The sequence below is a fragment of the Rhyacophila brunnea genome, unplaced genomic scaffold (assembly GCF_057557595.1).
Source record: "Rhyacophila brunnea isolate RB1 unplaced genomic scaffold, BYU_Rbru_1.0 scaffold_18, whole genome shotgun sequence".
Taxonomy (NCBI): domain Eukaryota; kingdom Metazoa; phylum Arthropoda; class Insecta; order Trichoptera; family Rhyacophilidae; genus Rhyacophila; species Rhyacophila brunnea.
Genome location: NW_028232837.1, coordinates 29,786,419 through 29,804,187, shown reverse-complemented (window position 1 = coordinate 29,804,187; position 17,769 = coordinate 29,786,419). Strand labels below are relative to the sequence as shown.

At 33.2% G+C, this 17,769-nt stretch overlaps 1 protein-coding gene across 1 annotated transcript in view; it reads right to left on the bottom strand.

Moving 5' to 3' along the window:
- Positions 1-9,550: 9,550 nt before the first annotated feature.
- Positions 9,551-17,769, bottom strand: part of pit (probable ATP-dependent RNA helicase pitchoune) — a 54,265-nt gene continuing 46,046 nt past the window's right edge. Inside the window, exons 11-12 of the mRNA XM_085945334.1 lie at positions 14,352-14,529; positions 9,551-9,984 (exon numbers count right to left, since the gene is read on the bottom strand). Of these exons, the coding sequence (XP_085801460.1) occupies positions 9,809-9,984; positions 14,352-14,529 (354 nt within the window). The 3' untranslated portion in view covers positions 9,551-9,808. The remainder of the gene's footprint in view (positions 9,985-14,351; positions 14,530-17,769) is intronic.

Sequence of the window (17,769 nt, the reverse complement as noted above, 5' to 3'; positions counted from 1 at the left end):
ATGACAAAATTTCAGATATTTTTTATTTATTAATATCTAAAATTATGCCATTAAATAGTACATAATTTTAGATATTTAATAGATAGAAGAATCATTTTTATCTATTGTGGTGTGGTTTGGGCAGGGCTTAGTGAATTAAAAAAAAACTAACCATTACAATCTATAATTTGTAGTCGAAGTTCAAGAAAAACAAATAAGTATGACAGACAAAGTTTAGTGTGCACTATTTGTGTTAGATCTCCACAGTCTACTTGAGAACTTAATTTTTTACGACTAGTTTATAGTCATTTTCGTCAGATGGCGTCAGGAATTAATGGAATTATTTGTTCAAGTTTCCAATTCAATACTTATTGTAAATAAAATAACACAACATTGAATGCATTTGAATCAAAAATGTATCGATTTCATCTGATAGTGTAAATAAAATTATCATTTTTATCGTCGATAGATACCTACCTACATTTATATTACAGTCGACGCCGGTGGTAGACGCGTATTAAATTACATGGTTTACAATAGAGATGTTCAATATCTTTAGCCTTTATGTAGTTTCGTACAAAATAACACCTATAGGCTATGTATCTATCTAGAGAACATAATAATATAGTACCTATCTACTTATTCGAGAGTATTTTATTTAAATATGACTATCTGAGATCACGTCGCAGTCACAGTCACTTTAAATAATAAGTTATAAATATTCAGCCACCATTAATATTGGACAGTAAGTATGTAGGTAGTTTATTTTAAAACATTGCTTTATTTATACTATAAATATACCACATAAGCGTGAAGTTTGAGTTTTGACAGAAAACATATCGTAGTTACAGGGACGCCGAGCGAGAGAAAACGATGCAATAGGTTTCATGTAAGAGCAGTTGGAAATAATAACGATAACAATAATTAAAGTTATGTAATTCGTGCGCAGTAGAAGAAACCGCAATCTGCGCAATTTCAAGGTCAAGTTGTTAAACTATAGTGATGCAAAGGCCCAGGACTGGCCAGATTAGTAGATACCTACTAGATATCTACAATACCTATAAGTTGTATTCTTTAATCACTATGTATAAAGGTAGGTAAGGTACTGAGGTCATTCAAGCATACAGCGTAGCTTTGATAACAAATTACGGTACTGTTCGGTTATGAAGAATACAGCGGAAAACACATTTTGAAAATAGCCGATAAACTGGATTAGGGATATAGGGAAAATAGCCGATAAACGGGATAGGTATCCGATAATTATTCGAGATTGGTTTTGCGTGATTCTCGGGAATATAATATTGTTTTGATGTCACCTTACTTCCGGGGAGATGTATAATTAATTCTTCAGAATAATATGGGGATAAATAACTCAATCCGTGCCACTGCCAGCATATTGATTGGCAATATTAAATAACTGACCGCAGTTACGAATTCTTTGATATCCATTTCCCGTAGTGTTCAATTATTGAAAACTCAGTAAATAGCTGACGGCAATTATAATTTCTGCAATATCCTTTTTGCCACATAGTCAGCCATATTCAATGAGCCCAAACTCTATATAAAATAGCTGACTCAATTATAAAAGTTATTTCCTAAATATTATTTTGATTGTGAGTAGGTACGTCGATAAATAGCGGATCACAAATTGATTGTACATATCATTCGACTTTAAGTTCCCGGTCTGTTAGTATCTCAGTCCCTGTATCAGTCCGCTCAGCATTTCATCTACCGAGTCTCGGACCTCGGAACAGAATCATAATATGTATTGTAACATAACTCTTGTAACATACTCTTGTACCGGCTGTTTACTCTGCAATAAAAAAAATATAAAAATATATAAATACAAACCTGACAGATAAATAATATAAAATTATTAGCTTCGTTTCATGGTAGCTTGCCTGTAAATTATGTGAAAGGTTGTTTTTTCAGGACTGTAATTAATATTAAAATCGCCTATATCAACAGTAATAATAGTCATCAGTGCAATAACGATTTGATTAATGTTTGCTAATATTGGTACAATATGGCTAAAAAGTATCACTTACAATAGTTATATAGTAGATATATTTATGTTTACCATATTTTATGCCTTTGAACTGTTTTCCGATCAGGTTCAGGGGACATTATTTAGCTTTCTTTAAAAAAAAATTAAACGTTTGAATGACTTTTTCTCTAAAGAAAATTATCCGCCTAGATAAAACCAAACATTCCTCAGGGACCGATGGATGGCACCCTTCAAGTAGTGAGTGTGTAGCATATTGAAATTATTGCCTAAGTAGCTCATCGGCTTATATTCGGTGTGCTATCAAATAATATGTAGATATTTAATAATATTCTCGAGTTGATTGAGAAACTGGGGTACGTACTTGTTAAATTTCAAACTGGGACATAGATAGCTCATGCTGTACATACATTAATATTACCTGGATAATTATACCTGAAATAACTTTCTTTAACAATATTAAATCCAGCATTTCGTTTTACCACTGTCAAGAGAAAGTACCTACTGCCACTAATCTAGTTAAATCGATAGTTATTTCGGATATAAATTTCGTGCTATTAATGATGAAGTCATTTTTCATAATTTGTACCTATGTATTATGGCATAATGGAAAAATCACTGTAATGTTATAATACTCTTTGTTCTAAATAAATAACAATATTGTCAAGACAATAATTTACCTATAATATATTTAGAAATGGTAAGTACCTACTAGGTGCAACATACCTACATGTCGATACCTTGGTCATACAGTGAAACAACCTTGTTCAAGATAATGGCGTTTGAAAAATTTGCACAAATTCTCATTTCATAGCCTTGATTTTTTAAATAAATGTGCTTATTTTTTATTTAGTTCAAATGCTTAGCAACACACAATGACATTTTACAAGTTTTACAATAATGAACACAGACAAACCCAGGAAGGGTTATTCGACTTTGACACGTTGAAGAAATTTTTGATTTTTTTTCGTTGAATTATAAAAAAGACCTTTCTACATCGGATATTAACTCAAAACATTGAAATTTAGAGTTTTTTCCCTGTATTAATTGGGTAGGTACCTATCGATATTTTTCAACTAAAAAAAACAATTTGACGGAATTTAATATTATAGTGCGTGTAGTAGTGAGGCAAATTAATGCTATCTCAATATTATTCCTTGGCCAATCTGAAGAACGTGTTTCACAAAAACTGAGCTAATATTTTTCTGCCACTCTGTAAATAGTTGGGTACCGATGCATAAAAAATATTAGTAGGTAGGCTACTTATAATTTAATCATAAGCTGAGCGAAGTGCAGTTGCAATAGTGACTGTGGCCATCTGGCTGGACGGTCCTCCTCATTCGTGTTTTATTCGTAAATTATTTATTGGTCTTTCTATTAACGTAATTAATGTGATTTATCAGCCATCAGCGATCTATTGCATTCAGCTTCTATGTAGCGACCAATTCAATTAACTACATACGTTTTATGTGGTTAGTAGTTAGGTAGGTACTTTACTTTATGGAATAGCCAGACAGTTAACTCAATCATGCCTAGACTCAATTATGTAGAGATTTCGGTAAGCTTTTTAATATTTAAAAAATAATAATACCATCGACCGAGAGTAGGTACTTGATAAATTTAGAATTTATACCTACATAGCGTGATTCATGATGGTCGTTTGTCCGTACTGTTAATTTCAAATGACTCGAAAAACTCAGCTACACTCGACGATACAAAATCGATATACATACATTTCTATTGTATATACACCTAAATAAAATTTTGTCATGGAACGATAACTCAATCCTTTTCTTCTTAAATTATGAGTGTTTCACTACTACTACAAGTCTAATGTATTTTGGCCTCGTGGTATGGTGTAGTATTAAAAAATAAAGGAAACGTACATTGCATGGATGGTGTAGCGCCTGTCGAACGGATTTTTGTTCAGCGTTGCCAACTTGAGTTTTTCTTGTCAGATCTAGCATTTTTCGCTAGGCATCTAGCTTATAACCTTTTTATTAGCATTTTTGATGCCTTCAACAGATTTAATTGTGCTGAAAATAAGCTAGATGTTTAGTTTATTTATTCAGATATTTATATAGGTAGGTCGGTACTTGAGAAATAAAACAATAGGAGTATTCTTGGCATTATCGCCTGTACACGTGCATGGATTTACCGCTGACAGTAAGTATTATGGTGGTCATAACAAGAAAATGTACATGTAAACATGTATTATCCTGCAGTTGCAAGATTGCATGCATGAATAAAAAAAGTTCGGAAGCTTCTGAATTACTTACTGTCAGTAGTAAATCCATGCACGTGTAAACGGGGTATTATAGTGATATGTATCAGATATTACAATTTAATATGTGCTTAGGTATATGGCATCGGATTGACGATTGTCGGGGATTCCACTCTCTGGTATTACCTAATTATTAATTATCGTAGGTTACATTAATTAATATTTTTTTTGTCAATTTTGAAATGAGTTTCTGGAAAAATGTGGTGTGATTTTTATATGTATACCCATTTTTTCAATTTTTGTTTCGATCAGCAAATCTACCTCTTGAAATTTTATTTTCTCAAAATCTAGCGTTTTTTCCAGCCAAAATACATGTTTTCGTACCCGATTTGGCATGTTTTGATACCGACAGTTGGCAACACCGTTATTGTTGTAGACAGAACTTGGATGTCCGAGGTTTTGATGGACGGATGGTATCAATACCAACGCAAGTGCCCGGAGCAGGATTAGCCAACCACATTGGTGAACCACCTTGTCGAATGATATCGCAGGTCTTTACTTCAATCTCGTGATAGAGTGTATACATACAGAAATAAATCCTCACTAATCAAAACAGAATTCATAACTTGAAACATAAAAATACTTACGGAGTTTCGAAAAACACAGGATTAGCGAAAAGTTGATAGACCTCGTAGAAGAAGGATGAAAAATACTGACACCGAAGTCGGAGAAAGGCTGGTTTGGATGGAGTCCAGTGGTCCTCAAACTGTGTTCCGCGGCACTCTGAGGGGGTTCCGCGAGTCAAAATAAAAATTCGACAAATAGACATAGACTTCGACAAATTGTGTAAAAAAGAATGCAAGCACACCCCAGTCACTAAATATAATGCAAGGGTAGGAGACAGCTGGGATACGAGTTGATCTACTAGTGAGTGAATTACATTAATTATTATATGTTAATTTTTTTTAATAATAAATACAATAATTTTCTTTAACTGTCTTTACATAAAGTAATTACAACACATTCATCTACTTTGAATATAATTTTAAGATATATTTTTCTAAGGATGGGATGGGGTTCCCCAAAAAAACTTATAATTCTAAGGGTTCCGTGAGTCGACAAAGTTTGAAGACCACTGGTATAGACCTAACTAGACGGAGGACAATTTTGGAGAACACCAAAAGCCATAATTGAGTCGTAACGTCGAGGAAGACTAAAACTGTGCAGCCTTCCAGGATTTCATTGGTTGGAAGAAAAGACAATCTAACTAGGTGAAAGACCTCCATTTTATCATAGCGAGGGTATACTGACAGAACGTATTATTTCAGTTTTTGCTGTTTTTCTGTTTTAACCCTTTGGCTGCTACGATGTTGTGCAAAATCCGGTCGAGGATTGCTACCAATAATTGTCGATAAATTAAAGTATTGTATTATTTTTAGACACCTCACCGCTCTAATTGATTCTGCGAAATCGGAATATTATGAAAACACGTTTCGTAATTAATTTATCGTTTTGAATAGATAACGAGGCAAGTAATTGACATATCTCTTTCTCGCTCTATCATACGGGCGATTGCGAGAGCGAGCGAAATGCACGATCTGCGCACAGAGTTTTGATTTTTATCAGTTATTGGAAACAATCCGTTATGCCACACGAGGGATAATACAAAGTAGTGGAATTAGGAAACTACCCGGCAGAAAAGAAAAAAATTTTCATGGTGGCCTCGTTAAAAAATCGCGTACAATATGCGTGATTTGTGAAAAAGGTTTTCATGGTGTTTGTTTATTGGAACATTTAAAATATGTATTGCAAATGATTTTATTTGATTATTTTTTTATAAATGAAACTGTTTTTATATAGCACAAATCCACTGTACTTCAAACACTGAGTTGAGTAAAAGTCTTTTCCATTATTTGAAATGCATAAAATAAAATAAAACACTGTCCTTCAACCAGGAATTTGACTGTAAACAAATTTTTATATGGTAAACTGAAATTTGTATTTGTTTTTATTGTAAAAAGGGTGATGCCATGAAAAAAAACACAATAGTTATAAGTTCTAAGCCTACCCAGTCATAAAACATTTATGAATCGGATTATATTTCACAACAATAAAACTAAATAGATAAACAATGTTTCGTACCACTGGTGCAGTAGTATGTTCCCAAATTAACTTAACATTTCAGGCATCAAAAGCAAAACGACGATCGTTGTTAGCATTTCTGGCCATTATCAAAAACAACGATATAACGTTGTGTAGCATTCTAAGGGTTAAATGCCAAAATGTATACAATTTTACGCCCTACGTCCTGGTAAAACGCACAAAGGCATAAGATATAATAGTGAGAAAATAGAAACATTATTAAATCATATTGCTATTTTTTTATTCTGATAGAAAGCATGATAATGACCTAATGCGTTCTGCGTATACAAAATACAGGACTTGTAACATGTCATATATTGTGTTTGCCATAAAGGTTAGTCTTTATAATGTAGAAAAAATGTTTTTAAATCATAAAAAAATCTACGTGGGAGAACGCCTTGAAAAAAAATTAAAGTCCTTTTTGCGATTATCTCAGAACTTGTTTTAATGAGTTAATGCTTTCTGTCAGTATACTCTCGATAGATACCTATTTTAAATTGAAACCAAGAATTTAAGTAATGTTACAACATGATCTTAAGAGGTTTAATTAAAAATACTTACCAAGCAAACTGCAGTAGCTACAAAAATACGCCTTATCATTTTTTGTGCGTTGTAAGTTGTTTCTAGTTAGTTAGCTATCTAGCTGGGCGGTGAATTATTATGGAATACAGATTTACGACAAAATAGCTTTGGAGATACAAAACACAAACTCGTATCTGAACGTTTTTTTTTACTGTTATGTACAAATGAAGACGTTAAATATATAGCCGAAACTAAATTGAGATAGTTTTAATTAGTATCATTAATACTTGCCTAAGTGGATTTATTTTTCGGATAAAGCTATCTGGGAAATGGAGTGTATACATTTAAAGTAGAATGATCTGGTTAAGTTACTACCAAAGACAATTTCACTGAGCCCATACACAGTTAACCCTATTTCGTATGGCTAACACTGTCGTTAATCATTCCTGTGGGTTTATTCTATACACAAGGCGGCTATCGAAGGCTAACGTGACAGATATTATCACTTTACCATATATATGTATGTATTGAGGTGTTAGCCGTCTAAACTGTTTATTTCCCTCAAAAAGTTAACACAGCCAAGAGAGGGACTGTTAAAACCAGAGCGTTGGAGCAGACCCTTTTTTGAGTTACTCTGCTCCAGGATCTAATACTTGCTCCAGCTCCGCTCCGGGTTAAAAGTTTTAATAGGTGCTAGTATGTATACAAATGCTAAAAATTATAAAAATAAGGAGTTTTGAAATATGGTTTATTATTCGTACTTTTCATTATTAATTCTAACTAAGTGCTAACACCGCGATGGGCGCGTTTGGAGCCGTTGGCCATTAGATACAATTAACGTGTTATTTAAATGTGGTTTATAAATAAATAAATAAATAAGTAATTAAAAGGTGGCAAAAAAATCGTGGCTTAAGAACCTCCGTGATTGGTACGAGTGCAGCTCCACTAAACTGTTCCGGGTAGCAGACGACAAAGATAAGATCGCCTTGATGGTGGCCGACCTCCGCTAGGGGATGGCACAATAAGAATAATTAAAAGGTTAGCAGTGATTGTGTTATTAAACAAAATTACCAGCAGCAAATCGTCTTTCATTATCTGCCTCTTCTTTAAAAAAAGTGAGATTATTCGTCACTCGGCAGTGTTGCCTTATTTCAAATAATTCCAGTGTTGCAAAGTGTCAAACAATATAATATTTTCATTCAATTTTAGGACGAAAATTTAATATTAAAAAAAACATCCGGAGCAGTGGAGTACTACAAATTTTCGGTGCTCCGGCTCCGGGTAGAACCCCATTGCTCCACTGCTCCGTGCTCCGCTCCAACGCTCTGGTTAAACTTAGCACTTTTTGTCAATTTAGGGACGGTTAACTTATTGTACCAATTAACTGCCTCAATACATAAATATGATAAACTACCGTCGATAGCCGCATTGTGTATAGAATAGCTTCGCTAAATTACATACACATTTAAGTAATGTTAAATGTCTCTTATGTTCAAGTAATCCCAAAACCCATATAGCATATCACATAGTTCTACATTCATAATCATGAAAAATGCATTGAAGAAATCCAATGCCAAGGATCAAAGTAAGTAATTAAATTGTCATTCTTATTTGTAAGTAAGTACAGGATAATCTTTCTAATTATCTATTTCATTATTTATTTAGTAATATTTTTAAATACTATTTAAAACCTCATTCATATAAGGTTGAGTAGGTACCTACTGATTAAATATTGGGAAAAAATGCCCACCATTCCATTTTTGACTATAAATGGGCTACTGTTGAAAATAATGTTGGGAGCCCCTGCAACGTTAAAAAGTATCAATACTTTTCTTTAGATAGTTTTTTTCAAATTCATTTATTAACTCCATTTTTCATTTAGAACGCCTTCTTATGGGGATACCTAGGTACTACCCATAATTCGCACCCTCGCAACTAAACCGCCACAAGTTCAAATTTACGTGTTTTGAGTTAATTACTACGTTTCATTGTCTATCGTTCATAGGATATTTACCGTACCGAAAATTTCATATTTCTAAGTCATCAAATTCAAGCCAAAACTTCATTCAATATCTAAACATATTTCAAAAACACAGTACAAAAGTGCGAAAGGTAAAAACTTCAAAGCTGATTTTCTGTTTGACGATTTTTGGATTGTGGAAGTTTAGTTGCGAGGGTGCGATATGGTCCTTAGGGATTGCAATAGCGGTATTTCAAAACCTGTATCCCAATATTTTTCGATACCGAAATACCGGTCTTAAAAATCAGACAACACCGATATATTCAATATTGCCTGATTTTAATGTAATTTTTCAAGTCAGTTATATTAATTACAGCAGAATATATTTTTTGCCAGATATTTTCGTGCACACATATCCTTTAGGGAACATATTCCACAGGTTAAGTACCAAACTATAAATATATGCCAGTAAAGAGAAGGTAAGGAAATAATACGATTCTAATGGATTCAAGCTCTGTACTATTCCATTTAAGTCGTTTCTCGCGACCCGGGTTTCGCCTTTCGGCATCTTCAGGCATCGTGTACAATCACCAAAGGCAAACACACTCTTAACTCTAGTTAGAGTCGAATCCATTAGAATTTAAATTCAAATTCCATCAAGTACATTCGGTCTAAAGTATTAATATTAAAATAATACGATTTTATGAATAAAAAAAAGTTTTCAATAAAATAAAACAGATTTAATGTCAATTTTTTCTTTACAATATAAATCAATTATACACTTCAGAAAAACATAGTGCCTTTCGACAATTTGGACAATATTTTTTTCGTACTTACCACCAAACTATGAATAATTAATGTAAACGAAGATACACACACATTAAACCTTGTTTTAAATAATGGCATTTGATATAATATTATAATATTTTTGTGTATCAACATTCCGATTGAATTAAATTAGTTATGCATTTCATCATCATCTGGTAAACTGCCTCCTGTCCCCTCTCCCGACGGACCCTGGCTTCGGCTGACGGTAAACCCTGGTACGGTCATCTCGCCCGCCGGCTGTAGGCCTGTTCAAGTTCTTGAACTGTCCGTAACCGCCGCCGCCCGTGCGTTTGCGAGGCCTGTCGTCCTTCTTGCCTGTCACACCTGTGCCGCGTTAAAAGTCAAGGAAAAAACACCAACACAAATTTAATGGGCTACTGTTCAAGTCGAAAGCGCAAAGTTGTGATTTTCATGTAGACAACAATGAAAACCTGGTTGTATGGATGTACTTAAATACAATGATTTATTAGAATAATATTTGTCATGATTCTGGTTCTCTTAAGGCCATACCTCAGTTGAGACACGGTCTAAAAAGATTGTCGCTTGGCGATGCGCGGATTGCGGGTCGCGGGTGCAAATGAGGCATGTCAAACCAAATACAATTTGTCTTATAAATCCAACATGTGTCCATTTAATGTTCTGTTTATTGTTTTATCAGTAACAATAATAATATATTCATTGACATGTTTTCTTTTTAAAGTAAATGGGTAACGTTTTAAGTCATCTTTACACGATTTAAGAATTATTACGGCCGTCGCCATCACGAAGCAAAATTACGTGTTTTCAGCTCTACATTCTCTCTCCGAATGGGAGCGAGTGCAAAATTTCGTCGCGCCTATGGTTGAAAATTATTTGCCGTTCAGTGTTGCCATATTTTTCTATGCTGATTATAGTACAAAGGCGTAAAAATTATAGTATTTCTGTAAAAAAAAATATAGTACAGGAACATTTTTCGGCTCGAATCCTTTAAAATTATAGTATTTTGGCATATTTGGCGTAAAATAATAGTATTTTACATTTTTTACAGAATCAAAATTATAGTATTGTACTATAATTATAGTACGGTTGGCAACACTGTTGCCGTTTCACTGATGAATCACCTTAAGGGCCCGCTGAAGAGCCCGCCGTTCAAATATAATTCAGTATAAAAAGGACCTCGGCGTCGTAACTACGTCAATTTAAATCGATCTTTTCGCAAAAATCACTAATCATCGGAGATTTTATTTCAAGAAATATTATTATTATTACTGATAATATCTGCCACGCGGAGAATTATTATTATTTTATGAACACCTGCGAGATGAAGCCGATCAGAAAACAGGGCTGTCAAAATAATATTAAGCATTCATATTTTTTAAATGTTAATTTCATCATGGTTTTTAATCAAACCTGTGCAAGTACGTACTGATAACTTGGGTGGATTTTGTAGCAAACATACTATTGATATATATACGGGTATATTATTATTATAACCCAATTCAAATTGAACATAGGTTGATACTCAAATACTATTATAGTATGTTTATGATTTCGAGAAAATAATACGATGGTATAATTAATCCATATCCATTATTTGAAAACATTACATTCGCACTTTGCACAAAATTACAAACACATTCGAAGTTTGCCGCACACGTACAAACCACGTGATATTTGTTTACGCAAAATCGTCGCTTTTCAAAATGGCGAATTTGATTACCAGATTTTACTGCGATGAATCAGTATGTTCCTTTTTGTCTTTTTTTATTCGTAGGTTTGTTTACTATGTACACCGAGAAATTTCCATTTATAAACTCGGAAACGATTTTTACAGAAGAGTTTTGGAATATAATGCAACCAAAACTGGAAAAAATTCTATCATGGGTGTTGACTTCCTGAATTAGCTAACCCCAGGTTCATGCCACTACGTGAACCACAGTGGATATTAAGCCATTTCCACACTGGCAACAAGTTGCTGGCAACCTCATTAAATTTTACGATACTTACCATAATTGCTTAAGAAATTTTACAATAATTATCGTAAAATCTAACGAGGTTGCCAGCAAATTAACTTGTTGCCAGTGTGGACCCGGCATTAGATGCACAAAACTTAAATAATATATATTATAAATAAAAATTTAAAATTATAAATATATATTATGATTTATGTCTTCGACAGCCCTGATGAAATAAATGTGAAATATGAGTCGGATCAGTCACAGAGCAAATTTATTAACACAAACAACTTTGACACGACCTTTTTATATTAACTAGTAGACCAGATATTATGGACCACATGTTAAAAAATCATATTTTCAATTCTCAAGGCCAATTCTGTAGAACGTCCTCTTAAGTATGCCCCTACATCGAATAATATGGGTTTAGGACAATTCGGCGCCGGGACAACTGGGCGCTACGCAATCGAATGAAATTCGAAAATAAATAGACGTTCGTGAATTATAGGTAAGTACCTACATTTAAAATATATATTTAATACTTATAAGTACCTATACGTATTATTATATTATTTAATACTCGGTGATAATTTAAATATGCACATGAAAATAATGATTAAATTGTACATATGTTCAAGTTCAAATGAGAAGAGAGTTCTTTTATTTTCATATGAAGCGTCAAGCATAATAATTCTCAATCCGCAATAAAAAAATATTATTTTAAGAGCAAAACCAATTTTAGTAGTAGATAGAAACTTCTTAAACCTTCTCGTCTACTTTCTACATCAAATCGTAACGAATGTATATTTATTTCATTAATAAACGTCATCCCATTCGACAGTGCGTCGCCCACTTGTCCCTGCGTCCAGTTGTCCCAGTGTCAATAATATAGGTACCTACTATCCGATCGGATCTAGTGTCTAGTACCTATTAAACCGGAAGTTGGGTTGCAAAGTCCAATAATTATATATTTATCAGTCGCTATTTTTTATATTTTCGAGATAGTTTTCTTATAATTATTATGAGTTTAAGGTTATTTTAATTCGCCATTCACTTTTTATAACTGTTAATTAATATTTTTGTAAAAAAAAAAGTTTTTTTTTAAATTCAAGAGAATAATAGATACTTATTATAAAAGATTTAAGAATGTAAGATTATTTTTATTGAAAATACTTAAGTAAACCTACACATTATGAAAAACCTAAAAAACATACCGGTTAGAAAACCAGGTTCTGTATGTAATTCACATGTATTTTCAATGTGTACCTATTTGGATCCAAATCATCATGGAGAGAATGGCTGACAACTCATTAAGAAACCTGCACATCTATTCTGTACACAAGGCTGCTATCGGCGGCGATCGAGAGTATTTTATCATATTTATGTATTATATCTAAACTGTGAAAACTGTCTATCTCGCTCTGGAAGTTAGCACAGCCAAGAGAGATGCTGTTAAAACATAGCAATTTTTGACAGTTCAGACGGCTAACTTATTGTAATAATTAACGGCCTCAATACATAAATATGATAAACTACCTTCGATAGCCGCCGATAGCAGCCTTGTGTATAGAATAGATGCGCTGGAGTCTGGGGATGTGACCAAGAAACACCGGATTGGTTATGTTATAACGTTATAAGTATGTATAATCAAACATGATTATTTCGTCGGTGTAGGTGTAGAATGTAGACGCAGAGTAAGGAAGATATCATTAAGATTAAGAGGCCATCCATGGACTGAAACCGTATGCGGTTTAGATCCGTGTGCAATACTAAACTTATGATTTCCGTTAATGAAAATATATTTTCACCAAATTTGTAAGTGTAAGTACCTATATGGTATAAACGGATACGATCAGATGCTTATAATATACTTTGTGGAAATATATTTCCATGATTAGTATTACACACGGCTCGAAACCGCATACGGTTTCAGTCCATGGATGGCCTATAAATAACAAAGTGATTTCTTTCAGTACCTACGGTAAAATTTATAAATACGAGATAATGATTTTAAAGGACCCAATTATTTTAACACATACCCAGTGACTCTTTTCATGCTTGGAACTGCCATGGAGAATACTAACAAAAGCAATAAGAAAAAATGAGGTTTAACTAAATGCGCACCTTAAAAAATGCGACCTTAGAAAGGCAAAGGGGCGTAACCATATTTTGTTTCAAAATATGTAGGTTTCATTGATAATAAGTAATAACGCTGTACATACAAGTTGTGTCTATATGATGAAAGTAGTAAATGCCGACTGATTATCTAAATTTAGTCAATAATTTAAAAAAAAAACAAGTAACGTGGGAAAAACGCTTAACCATTATTTTTGTTGTTTTTTTTTTAAAATTAAGTAACTAAATAAAAATAATGTCAGATTAGGGATATAAAAACAAAATTATTAATTATCATGCCCTTTAAGATTATGTCTATTTATATTTTAAGTTTTCCCGAAAACCATAACAAAAACGTTTCTCCTATAAAATTTGATTTGTGTGGATTATGCCCTTTTTCCTTTCCAAGGTCGATATGTAAAGTGATTTTGTTGAATCTATCCAGTTCACATCGTCAAAGCTGTTTTTTTATAATATCTACATATTATGCACGTTTATATATTGCAATATAGATAGATGATGCAGAGTCCAATCGATTATGCGAACGGCTAACAACAAATCCCAGTAATAATTCTGATAAAAATACATTTTGGTAACAGTTTCGGTTGTATAGGTTGGTATTGAAGCTGTTGAAAAGGATACGCAAGTCGATAGCAGGCGGCGTGCTGAAGCCGAAAGATTTGCCGACCTTCATGAGGTCCAGGGTGTCCACGTCAAAGATGGTCTTGAGTGCGTGGGAGTCGTAGGCTCTGGTGTAACTCTTGAACGCCTCCTTCGCTGACATATGCAGGAAGTAGTTCTTGGAGATTAGTTTCTCCAACTGAGGGAAGAAGAAAATGATAAGGATTTTATATTATATTAACTGGACAAAACAGAATATCAAAACAGTAAACAGAACGGTGACAAAACAGAACATGAAGAAACAGAACAGCCAGTGGAAAAATAAAACATTCATTTTTGTCGTATCTATTTATTAATTAAAATAATATAGGTACTTGTAAAACTTAAGTAATATATCTACCTATAATCACTGCATGTTGGCTATTTGGCGTAAAAACTTCAATTTATCTGCTTGATTTTGATAATCACCCACAACTAGAGTTGGGTTTCGCGAATTTCCCGACGGGAATTCTCGAGAAATTTTGGGGATTTTAAATCCCGATCTCGAGAATTCTTTTCTGGAATTCCCGAATCTCGAGAATTCAAAATTTCATCATTTCAGGAAATCCCGAATCTCGAGATTGTGATTTTCTCGGGAAATACCCAACTCTATCCCCAACACACCGCTCATTATTTCGTTGTACCTAGACACCCGAGAATTTGAACATAATATGATTAAGACGAGATACACCTACCTAGCTTGCCGGCAACACCGAGTCCCGTTTAATTGAGGCTTTCCACCGATTAGGAATGCAGAAATTATACAATTTGATTTTTTAACAGCGTATTGAAAACCAGTGTTAAAAATCTATTCCTACAACATAATATTGTAGTGATATGACAATTTCAATATTAAATATTATATTTTTCCCGAAATGTCATAGATCTGTTTTATCACCGTTCTGTTTATATGGAACCACATTCGAAAATACATTCGAAATAATATGTTACTGCTTACAATATAATGATTTAATAATAAAATCAATATCAAACGTAACGTAATTGATATTTCAACGGATGTTAGGTGGTTTACAATAAAAGGGTCGACTTTATGTCTGATATGGGTATTATGACTAATACAGATCGGAATGCGTTTGCTATAGAATAAAATGGTTTGAGAATTTTGCCGGTACGTGCTATATAGAACTAATATCGCTATTATAGAACATGATACTATGTTGCACTTGGCCCTGCATCATATTTCAGTACGTAACAGTGTTACTCATGGTCATGTGTTACCATATTTTTGATGCTGATTAATGATTATAGATAGTATCAAAGCGTAAAAAAATATAGTAGGTATTTCTGAAAACGATATAGGTACAAGAATGTTTTTTGCCTTACATCTTAAAGAATTATAGTGTTGTACTATAATTATAGTACGGTTGGCAACACTGGCACATATATAATATACAAATTTGTATCCGGAAAATTGTACGTATGCAGTTCGCCGCATCACACTTCACCGTGAAATGTTGTATCGGAAATATATGGCCGTATATTAAAGACTGTCCAACCTCTTTGGGTCGTGTAGTACTGATATAAAATTCATGTCTAAATAAAACACGGTTTTTGTCGGTTTATATGAAGCAAGCAGCACACAAATTTTGAAAATAGCCGATATAGTACCGAATTATTTATTAGGTTAGGTTTTCATTCTTGAATTTTGCCAAAATCAGCTATGAAAATTGAATTAATGTTCATATTGAGTCTAATTTACATGTAACCATACAATTCAGATTAAACTATGTACCTACTTTATAGAATAAAATGAAATTCATGCATAAAATTAAAATATTTTTTAAATGAATGTAGTAGGTACTTATGTGTTAGTAAACGTGTTAGATAGGTAATTTTGTTGTAAATTCACATGTTACTTTTTCAAGAAATATAAAATAGAGTTTTCCCTACACCTACTGCACGCATTTTCAGTCATACTTATCCGTTATGGTTGAATTATGAATACGTCATATTACAGATGGTATTCGTTAGTTTTTTTTAAATTCATTCACCAAGCTATGATAGATAATAATCAAAAAATATTCTTGTACCTACTTATCTATAAAATATCCAAAATTATTATCTTTAATGGCATATATTTAGGTAGGTAATAGATAGACGAATATTTTTTGAAAATAAAAGCAGAAAACGCTGGGCTGCAAATAAACCAGTCAAAAACTAAGTATATGGTCAGCACTAGGGATTCCAATCCCGGGATCCCAAGCTATTTTCGATACCTATGAATCCCGGGATTGATAAAAATAGTCCCAAAACTTTCGGGATTGATTTTTTTTATCAATTTTTATGGAAAATAAAATACAAACGAAAATATAACAGAAAAAATACTTTTAACAAATAACTACATTAGAAATAAACTGGGTTTGAATGAAGTTTGATTTATACCCATGTGTAAGTTGCCGATTCATTTTATGTTTTCACATAAATTAATAAAAATGAGAAAGATTAGGTCAAACAATGCTTCGCACTATTAACAAAGTAATTCCACCATGATCTCATACGTTTTACGGCAGTTTCATATTTGGCTTAATAATTAGATTTATGAAGTGGAAAGGCCATAAGTACACCTTTTATTATTTTAAATCTCGCTAACCTATTCATCAAGTCTTTACTATCAGAAACAGCAATCTCATATTTAATTCACATTATTATTTATATTACAATATTATTTACTCCATTAAACTTATGTATTTCCAAGATTGAACGTATACAAAATTAACAATAAATGTCTTAAATAGTATAAATTATACTAGATTTATTTTTGACCGATTTTATCAATTTTATTTGTAAATATAAAATTTTTATACTAACAATGGAAAAAATGCCAATCTCGGGACCAGTCCCGGGATTCCGGGATTGTCAAATTGTAATCCCGAAATCCCGGGATCAGAATTTTGGCTCGGGATTGGATTCCCTAGTCAGCACACGCGATCAGGTACCGCTGCAGAATATAGACATAGGACAGCATGCATATGAAGGGATGGACAAGTTCACGTATCTCGGATCCAGCCTAAATACCCAAAATAAGACAGCAGAGGAGATAAAAATCCGCCTTATCTCCGGGAATAAATGCTGGCATGCCTGCAAGCAACTGGTGGGGTCGAAAATTCTAGGCCGAAGAAGTAAACTTCTAATTTATAAAACAATTATAAGGCCAGTGGTCACTTATGGTTATGAGACTTGGTGCTTAACTCAAAACGAGGAAAACAAATTAGCTGTCTTCGAGCGCAAAATACTCCGCAAAATCTTTGGACTCACGTTGGAAAATGGGAACCTCAGAATAAAAATGAACCACGAGTTGGAAGAGCTGATTGAACAGCAAACGATCATAAGATACTGTAGGAAGACCCGGTAACTGGAGAAGTGTGGCGAGAGACCGGAG